The following is a 10,700-nucleotide window of genomic DNA, read 5'->3' as shown; positions in this document are numbered from 1 at the left end:
CTTCCACTATGTAATTTCCTAAACAAACATTAACTTTGAGGGGGAAAGTTAAAGAAACAGGAAAAAATAATAGCCTCTTATCTGGTGGCAATAGATTTCTCAGCACCAGATAAAAAGCAAGTCACGCACTGTTAGGCCCTAAATACTGATAAGATGTGATCAGCCACGGGGGCAAGGTTTATTATTGGCATTTTATTACAACACTAAAATATTATTTAATACTCTCTTTCTCTGATAAAAATCAATCAAAAAACTATTTAAACAATCCGTAAACTTGCCTCAAGTTATCTTTTCATTCATTGACTTGACCCTCATTAGTATTAAGATTCATTCTTATTTCGTATTTTTTTATTTGTCCTTTTAGGGTGCAACTATCCTAACTGAGATTTGTTTTTGCCAAACACTCAAAAGGCAGTGCACCTGTTTTACATTCCCCGGATTTCATTTGGTGCAACAGCACCTTCCTGTGGACAAAGCCCACATTTGTTCAAGTCTGTCTAATTTGTGAAACCTCTCTAGTGAAGCATCCTCTACTTAATGTGGTTCATATGTAAGTGACCAAATAAAAAACGGTCACATTAATGTTGTACAGTAAAAAGGGCAGTAAAATAATTGAGTAAAGAAGTAGCATTACATGGAAATAGTGACATAGTACAAGTCACTTTTAACTGTATTTAAGGAACAATTTAATACATTCGTCAGTCTGAGATGCTTTATTTAAATAAGTAAGTAGCAATATCATGGTGTAAAATACAGTTTCAAGAAGCTATGTTCCTAATGTAAACATTGTGATTTGTATAACTTAATGTATGAAAATAGTACTTGTTAAGCTGTCAGTGAGGCATTTTTATACATTGTTGATTGTCATGACATGCAAGTGTGAGGCAACATTTACACAAATACATACAATGCCTGCAAGAAACAGGGTGAACAAACATACAAAGGCTTACTGGCATGTTCAAACACAAGTTGAGTCCACAGGGTAGCAGGAATGGGGCAGGCAAAGGCAGACCAAAAGACAGGCCGGAGGGTCCAGGTAACAGCATACAAGATGCAGGGGTCAGGGGTCAGGGGTCAGGCGGCTGGAAAACAAGAGAACAAAGAAACAATGACAACCTGACAAATGAGTGTGGGAATATGTCTGTTCTGACAGCGCTGGGACGATGGCAACAGGTGAGCAGGTGAATGAGAGAGTCAGGTGTCTGAGGTGAACAGTTGAAGAATGGCCGTAAAGCTAAACACAGATGCAGGGGCTGAATGTGACAGAATAGGCAAACAAACTAAAAACAACTGACAACTGATGCACTAGGCAGCATTTTTTTTGTCGAAGCTGTTCTGCCTGGAGCCAATTCTAACTATTTATAATACTGTTTGATAGTAAAGTGATCACACATTTGGGTTATGTATTTTGTATCAACTCACACAGGGATTTCCACTTATGGTGTTTGAGTGTACAGACTGTGCATGGTTGACATATTTGTTGGTTTTGTTGTACCTGTACTTCTTTTTCAGAGCAGATCATTTGACTTGTCACAGTGGGATAAGCACAGTTGTCACGCAGTGTAACAGCAGACACTTTACCAGGGCCCTGAAACTGCAGCAGCTAAATGTAATTTACTTTATTATATAGAACTGTGTTTTCCTTCTGTGACATGTCAAACTATCTTGATAGAAAAAACATATCCATTTGGTATTTTCCCTTAAAAAAGTAAGGTAAAAGTGCCTAAAAATTGTAGTTATGTATACAGAACTTGAGTAAATGTAGTAATTTGCATTTCACTTCTAATGTCAGTTGACCTCTTTATGTAGATTTGAGGCTTACATGCAATTTAATGTCCCCCACATTCAAAATAAAAGAGAGCATTTTCAACAGGCCCATGACAGGTTCCTGTTCATTTGTGCTGCCTCAAATTTGCTGCAACAGCAAGTTTCCTGCAGACACGTCTATATACGGACTGAGCCTAGAGGCTATAGGATAATCACAATGAATGAAACACACAACAGCCAGGCTTAGCAAGCTGGAAACTCACATTCAGCAAAAATAAATGTGTTCACTGGACATCGTTCGGCTACAGTATATGCTGCTGCTGTACGTGAACTGTTCTGAGAAGTTGACAATCTAAAGTCTCAGTGTTTGAGCAGGATAATACAGACTGCACAGTGATGAACAACATGATATTCTACTGGTTTACGCTGCAATGGGTGCATTAAATATTATTTTGTCTGTCTCCTTATATAATCATCTACAAGTAGGCTTTGTTTTAAACCCAGTGGGAGACATGTGAAGAAAACAGATCTGACAGGAACATCATATTCCTATAAAAACAGATATAATTTCCCCCATACTTAAATATATATTTAATGTTTAGATAATTGGATTCAAAGGAATGTTTTACAGGTTCAAACATCAGATTCTTGTTTTCAACTCGTATTGTAAAGGTGTCAGACATAACAATTAAAGTTTTACACTGCAACCAAAAGTGTTTCCAATCTGTCTTTTATTTTTTATTTTCTTCAGTGTCATTACTCCCAGCCTGTCTTCAACATTATGAATCATAAGGCAAAGATACAATGCATTAAGAATAGATTTCTGGGGTGGGGATTTTCTGGTCATAATATGGGAATAAAAGTAGCATCCATGGATAAATAAATGCTGATATAGTTGATTGGTAAACACTGTAAGTGTATAGTTATTTGTGTTGTGTTTTAGATACATTCTCATTAACTGGTAAACATTGTAGTGTCAAAGGAAAGGAAAATATGTGTATGTTTTGTGCCGGCATAAAGACTTTGAGGTCCCCAGGGAGAAAGCCATCAGACAAAAAAAATACAGTTGCCATATCTACTGTATCTTTTTAATCCTGTCATATAGTGGGAAATGTTCATTATTAACTACCCGCAATTGTCAAGTTGAATTTGAGCTTGGCTGTCTCCTATAACTTAAATCTATAGATGATCAAAGTGTGTGCTGTGCAGTACTGGATCTCCATTGGTCGAGGGGTTGTCATGTGCATGCCAATGGTTGATATTGAAAATGGATAAGAATGAACATATTATGTCCTCAGTGCTACTGTCAGAATGTCTGAATACATTCTTGTTGTTATACAAGGTTCCTCAGTCAGTGTGTTCTGACATGAGGAGAAACGTGTAGCTGTAGGTATTGTCCTGACCGCTCCCTGTCCACATGTGTCCACATCTCCACGTTTTCCCTCAGCCTTCCCTCTCATCCTCTCAGCCTGTAAACTGTACAGGCCACAGAGACAGGCTGCATCAATTCCCTGAAAAGTAACCATAATAACACCGGAAAAGCAAGGGAAGAACTACAAAATAAAAGCTTAAGACGTGCAAATTTAATATGAAACTCATGTTGTGTATTTAAATGTGTGCCTTTTCAAGATGTTCCCTATGTTGTTGTTTTATATGTGATCAATGCCTATGTTTTCTGTATTTTCTATCAATTCCGCAGGCCTGCCAGTCCATCAATGTCTATCATTTCACTGGGCACAGGTTTTATTTTGAAAGTTTTGGACGATGTTTCCTTGTCGTTCTCGCTGGTTTGACGCTGCACGGAGGCAACCCATGATCGCAGACTCAACACGCATACTCACACCACTGACCTGGGCTTAGTTGTGTCCTGCATGTGTGTGCATGTGTGTGCGTGTGTGAGCGGGAGTGTGAGAGATCCCCAGAAACAAGCAGCAGGATGGAGGATCTCAAGGAGAATCAGGGAACTTTGGATTGACGCCCGGGGATAACGCGCGTTCGGCCCGAACCTCATCGGGTTTCTCGTGGATTTATATATTTGGATGTTGTCTGTTTCCCCCTTTTCCTTTTTTCTTCTAGGCAGTGGGGATTTATATTTGGCTTACAACTCATATTATTTTTGGCGTGCAAAATGCCATTCGCCAAAAGGATTGTGGAGCCGCAGCTTCTGTGCAGGAACCAGGTCCCCAACGATGAAGGTCTGCCTTTGGAGGACCTGTGTGCCATCAGTAACGTGGTTCTGTCCCGGACCTTGCGACAGCTGTCCGACCTGGCCCGGCACGCCTGCTCCTTATTTCAGGAGCTGGAAAACGACATCACTAGTACCAATCAGCGGGTCTGGGTCCTCCAGAACAAAATAGGCCAGATACAGCAGACTGCCAGTGCCCTGGACCCTAAAAAGGAGGCAGTGCGTAAGTAGACCACCACAAGTATGTGTCCCCTCTCAAGAAAAAAAACACAGTTCATGATAGACACCTTAGCGATGTGTGATTGTATTCATTCATATTCTACATGTGTGCCTTCAGGCTTCGAAGGGCGCCCACCTAAAAAAAAACATTTTACCCAGCTGCACGCACGCCCGTAGACGCGGCCCCGTTCCCCCCTCTCTCCCCTCATTGAAACGTGTCACACGGTTGCGTTTGCACATTTGACCATCCAGTATAATCGAGATTAATTTTCACAGCACAGGATGTGTTGACTGCTCATTCATTTGGCGGTCCAGACTCGGATGTGTGTGTCCGTCGACGATGAAAGAGGCGGGGGAGGGTGGGGGGGGGAATCGGTGTGTGTGTGTGTGTGTGTGTGTGTGTGTGTGTGTGTGTGTGTGTGTGTGTGTGTGTGTGTGTGTGTGTGTGTGTGTGTGTGTGTGTGTGAGTGAGAGAGGGGGTAGTGTGTGTGTGTGTGTGTGTGTGTGTGTGTGTGTGTGTGTGTGTGTGTGTGTGTGTGTGTGTGTGTGTGTGTGTGTGTGTGTGTGTGTGTGTGTGTGTGTGTGTGTGTGTGTGTTCACAGGCAGGCAGCGCGGAGCGGAGGGGCGTGTGTTGCCGCTGCATTGGCTCAGCATCGCAGTCTCGTTTCTGCGGGTAGCGCACACCTGAAGCATGTTCAGGCGTTGTTTTTTTGGGGCCAAAAAAAAAATGACACATCTTTCATTCAAGGTGTGAATACATGCAGTTCAGAGTCGAGTGTGTGTTAAAAAGGTTTTCAGATTTGTGTGTGATGGGGTTTTCAGAGGCGACTCCCCGTGCGCCAAACCCACCATATCCACATGCAGCGGCAGCAACACAGCATCAATAATGAATCCAGATGTCCATGTTGCAGTGTAAACATGAACTGATCATGGGTGGATGTTCAGGTGTTGGCTGTGGACGGATCACATAGAATAAAGCATTGGCATCAATCAGAGACTGTGCAATTCAACAACAGCGCGTTCTGTACGGCAGCTCCACATTATTTATGTCCTCTGCAGTCCCTTCAGTTTAAGGCACTTGATTTTTGACGATTTAGACGACCCTTTTTTGTGGTTTGAGTCCAATTCTGTGCATTGGGATTCATCACTGATGTGTGTTATCTGGGACAACGAAAAAGCATTTTGAGGCCTAAAGCTGTGGGCTCTTTAGATTTACCCCCCAACCCCCAACCAAACAGACACACACACAGCATATGTATCAGTGAGGATGTCTTATTACATAAAATATCCGTACTGTTACTGTTAAAGTGTGTTTGTTAATGAACTGGATGAATTATTCTCTGATGTTGAGGTTTATACATTATCTTTTGGAATTAAATGATGCTAGAAAGATTGTTGTCAAGCAGAAAGGGACAGACATTTGAAATGATACGCTGAAGTCCATGTAAAGTACACTCCCGAATGTCTCCACACAAACACATCTCACAATTCCTTAAATCTGCCAGCAATGCAAAACTCAGGAACCTGCCTGTCTGTTACACCTGTTGTGCTAAGAAAACCTTGAAATATTGATTTGTTGAGTGGACTGTGCTTCATTATCCCTGCAGCCAGTCAGGGCCTACATGATAAGTATCACTCAGCACATGCTTTACCAAGGGTTTTGTGAATTGCAAATCCAAAAATGCCAATGTGCAGCTCATGCTGTCAATAAGAGTCAGTCCTTTATCCTGGACCAGTGCTTCCTAACTATTAAAGCATTACTGACTCGAGAGCTTGTGACACAAATGTGGTCCCATAAGAAATTAGATACAACCCAATTCTGATGCATCAAATTAAGATTTTATAATGTTTTTGTCATCTTTGCTTTTCTCTTAAAATACTGTAGTGTTACCCTTTCATGTGTCTAAAGATTCATATAAAGCAAAGGAAATGGTTTACCACTTACACTTATGGGTGCCTAATGCCTATCCTTTGAAAATAGTCTATACGTGCCTTTATATGCTACCATTATTTGTATGTGATGTGTTTGAGAATTACACATTTGTCAGTCAAGTTACCTGCACAACCCTTTGGCAAGTCAGCATATGGGATCTTCTATCATCCTTCATCTCTATTTTGGTCATAAGATTTTTCATTCAACACATGAAACATGACTGAGACAATGTGTGTGATTCTACTTGCAGGAAGAGTTTGAGTTCTCTGTAGACCAAAGATCATACTTGGATGCCCACCAAAGTTGTGCTATTTTCATTCAGCTTTCAAAAGGGCTATTATCTTCCCTCATCCTCTTAAATGGCAGCACTAACCCTGAGGAGATTAATATCTGTGTGTGTGCACACAGACTGCTATTGAATGTCAGCAACACAACAGATTTTCCTCTCTTCATTGTAGAGTGTATCAAGATTCAAGGCAGTCAATATGGTGCTAACTTAGATTGATCGTTATCGTGGCAGCAGGCGTTGTTCAGATGCTGTTGAAATGGTCTGTGTCCATCACATTTATTTAAAAACAATGTGCTGTTTTGGACAATTATCAAAACTTGTTCAAACTGTTCAGTCTGTTGGCACTCGCGGTAGTAAAAGAGTCAACTGTGTTAAAACTTTCGGCTTGTTTGGTGTTATTAATTTTCAATGCTCTCTGCTAAGTTATTTCACTTGCATTGTCTGTGTTGAATGACACAAATGCTGTATTCAGCCAATTAGTCAAAACACTTATACTCAATATTGAGGGTTAAACCATGCAGTGTGATCCAATATCCGAAAATTAAATAAAATCAAATGTACGGATATCTGGATTATGCCTGATTATTTTTCTGCAGTGCTGCAACTGATAATTGTTTTATCATTGTTTTTGACTAATTGCCTGAATGTAACATCAGTTTTACCTTATTTTGCTGTTATGTTGTTTAACTTGGTTATTGATGCTTCTCTGCATGCTTAAAGCAAATGCTGAAATACTTTGTTGTAGAATTTTTGGAAAACCACCCAATGTATTCCTAATCCTTCAGAAAGACACATCTAAATAAATAAGAGCAGAGTTTATATGTTGTTATTAAAAGGAACGTTTATTTCATTACATGTGAGTTTTTGTGTGGTGTGAACCACATATATAAGTTATAGAATAAATAAGTTTACAGTTTAATAATGTGGTCACACCACCAGCATACATAAAAACGAAAAATATTGACCAACCCCTTCTGTTGCAATTCCTGACACAGAAAAGACCTCAGTGGATCTCTATATGAACAGTCTAAGAAATATAAGATCTGATTTATTAAAAGGCCACTTTTCAATCTTTTGTGCCCTGGAATGATCCCTGCTCTCTGGCTACAACCACGCCCACAATGACAAAAACATTTACTTACATTAGTCCCAGGCTTGGAGGCAGGGCCGGTTCTAGCCAATTTGATGCCCTAGCCGAGATTTCAATCTGGTGCACTTTGAGCACACAATTAGAGACTAGATCTAGGGGGTACAACTTTAAACACCAATATGAAAAATATCGGTTTGCATTTTATTAATCAAATAAGTATGTGAACATAACCAATAACCTACCATAGCCAATAACAAATACATGTAACTTAGGCCTATTTTATTTTTGTTGTTCATTCATATCTGATTTTACCTAGTTAACATTTATTTATTTATGCATCTTTTTTTATCTCTCCAGTTTTAAACGATGTTTTTGGTTTACTGTCCTAAAGTATACATTGAAATGATTTAAAACCTGTTTATCCCAACAATTATAAAGGAGTGCCTTGGAAATATTTGTTTACATAAATTGTGATCAAACCGTTTGAGACCCACTGAGATAACTTAGACTAAAGTTAACTATCTAAACACTCAGATTCATTTACCTCTCTGAGCCTCTCAGCCTCCACCCTTGTTGTAGAAACATCTTCTTCTTATATCCGTTAGAGCAGCTAGCACCAGATGCTAATAACAACAGCGCCGCCGGTACCGGTGCACCCTCTCTCTCTCTCTCTCCCTCCCTCTCTGCCTCGCTCGCTCCCACGCTCACTCGCACTTTGGCTGTGAGCGCCTGATAAGCCAACATCCCCCACTTTCATCACTTACAGCGCCCATCGTACAGGGCAAATGAAAAGTGTAACCGGGGTGAAAAGGGTGTTACATTTAATTAATTATGAATGTTGTCACATCTAGGCCGAAAATTAGGATGGGCACCAATGGTCAAAAATGTTTTTTCCCTCCCAGAGCTAACTGTGCAGCGCCCCCCCAGATCTGGCGCCCTAGGCGACCTCCTATGTCGCCTAAGCCAAAAACCGGCCCTGCTTGGAGGCATGGTTGGGTGACAGAGGAAGCACGTTTCTATAGCCTGAGTGGAAGACTCAACATGTAGCAAAATGTCACACTTTAAAGCTCGGCCAATCAATATGTTTTACATTATCAGTAAATCATATAACTATGTGATGCAATGGGGGTCGCTCACAGCTTGCATGAACCCACAGAGAATAATCAGCCAGCTGTAAGTAGCTTTGTATCCTCTTTTAGCTCTTTCTGACATTACTGTTTGTGGGGTCAATGAACCAGAGACAAAATGCACAACAAACACAACACAAAAGATAATAAAAGTACATTTAAGAATACTTTTTCTTAAATCCGATCAGACTACAAGGCTCAATGTGTTGGTTATACAACTTTGAATAAAGTGAGACTGCTCTCAGTCAGGCTGTTAAGTCAGAACAACAGAAGCTTTACCATGCACCCATTAGTTTTAGTATGGGCTAGTGATTTATGGCTATTAAGGTGTAAGGGATTTCATGTGAACATATTGGTCTGTGGCATATAGGAAGTACTGCTCTGGCAATACTGGTTTCTTTCTGGTGTGCCATTAAGCAAATTTGACTTTGAATTTGAATTGGAGAGAGTATGGCCTGTGGCACCGGGGGACTGCTCCAACTCGCTAGTCTGCTTAGTAACAGAGAGAGAGAGAGAAAGAAAGAGAGGCCTGCTTTAACCTTTCAGCTGAGTCTATCTATCTCCCTCTCTTCGTCTCTTTCTTGTAGTACAACAAGCATCAGATATGTAGCGTGCATCATATTATTGAGACAGTTTGTTATGGATGAAATGAGAAGAGAGAAGAATGGGGAGAGTTCGCTAACAGCAAAGTGTGTGAGCCTCAGTGGTCTGGAAGTAAATGTGTTTTGTTTCTGTCTCACACTCGCAAACACACACAAAACACAAAAACTGCCACAGTAAAAACAGTAGTAGAGACATATTTACCAACGTTATATTCTGCAACTGGCCAACAGGCTTAATGTGTTCAGTGTGTGTTTCTGTGTGTGGTTCAGGGATCTGATATCAACCACACAAAGCAGGTTAGGATACACTCTGTCCAGGCATGTCTTGTCTGTCTCACACCTGAACACAGACACACACACACGGAAACACACACATCATTTCAGATGTTTTCTAAATCCAATATGTGTGATGATTTATGGGTGTTTGTGTCTTTCTCACGTGGAGTGTGTCTCCATCTGTCTTTACCTCCATCTTTGCATATCTCTGTCCATTATCCTCCTCCTCCTCCTCCTCCTCCTCCTCCTCCTCCTCCTCCTCCTCCTCCTCCTCCTCCTCCTCCTCCTCCTCCTCCTCCTCCTCCTCTCCATCCATACCTCTTCCCTCACTGGCCTACTTCTTCTGACTTCTGCCTCTTGACAGCATATTTAATGTTTAATGCACTTTGATTTCCACCCAGACACTTACAAGCCAGAGAGGAGAGAAAAGGAGAGGAGGAGAGGAGAGAGGAAAGGAGCACGTTTGATAAGAGAGAAAAGGGGGAAAGACAGTGAAAATAAAGGAAGCCCCTGGTAGATTAAAGCTTCTGATGTTCAAAGAAAGTAACAAATTAAATTCTGAATTGGTATAGAAAATATCAAGAAAGATTTCAGAATATTTAAGAATATTAAAGTGCAACACCACGTTCACTTCAAACATGATATTAGAACAAAACAACAGCCGTGCTAGCAACTCTGTGAGGCTGCCGTGCTTTGAGCTAAATGCTAAGTTAGAATGCTAAAAAGCAGCTGTTTAACAGATTATGTTTACCATTTTTTACAATACGGGCTGTCACAATATCAAGGTCCTAAATACATCCATGCCACAGACACAGCCACACAGCCATGGTGTAAGAAGGAATGAAATATTTGTAATGCAACACTTTTGTCTTACCAATAGTGGGCCTAAAACATAATGCTTAAAAACATTGTATTCCAAGCATTCTGTGCAACATCAAGGACAATATGCTCCTTAGATTTTAAGATATTATGTGTGTATATTTTCACCTGAAGGTGAGGTTTAAGGACAATGTTGTACAAGCCCTCAGGAACATCCTTTCTCTATGTTGCAATTTAGATATAGTAACCATCTTCTAAACTGCGGGGTCATGTGATGGGCAAATTGAAGCTTTCACAATTAGAACCCTTATATATCTACAAGAGACCATTCATTCATGTGGGCCGTCAGCCAATCAGTTCTAACAAAAAATCACTGATGTGTGTTTGCACTGG

General features: G+C 40.6%; 1 protein-coding gene across 2 annotated transcripts in view; it reads left to right on the top strand.

The window, feature by feature from the left end:
• The first annotated feature begins 3,603 nt into the window (after positions 1-3,603).
• The window catches only part of nhsb (Nance-Horan syndrome b (congenital cataracts and dental anomalies)), a 45,552-nt gene continuing 38,455 nt past the window's right edge, over positions 3,604-10,700 (top strand). For both annotated transcript variants that reach the window (XM_034103214.2, XM_034103208.2), the window contains exon 1: positions 3,604-4,175. In XM_034103214.2, coding sequence (XP_033959105.1) covers positions 3,896-4,175 — 280 coding nt within the window. In that variant the 5' untranslated portion in view covers positions 3,604-3,895. The remainder of the gene's footprint in view (positions 4,176-10,700) is intronic.

This window comes from Pseudochaenichthys georgianus, chromosome 3 (genome assembly GCF_902827115.2).
Source record: "Pseudochaenichthys georgianus chromosome 3, fPseGeo1.2, whole genome shotgun sequence".
In the NCBI taxonomy this organism is placed as follows: Eukaryota; Metazoa; Chordata; class Actinopteri; order Perciformes; family Channichthyidae; genus Pseudochaenichthys; species Pseudochaenichthys georgianus.
The sequence above is the reverse complement of the archived record's forward strand: the minus strand, read 5'-3'. Positions and strand labels throughout refer to the sequence as shown.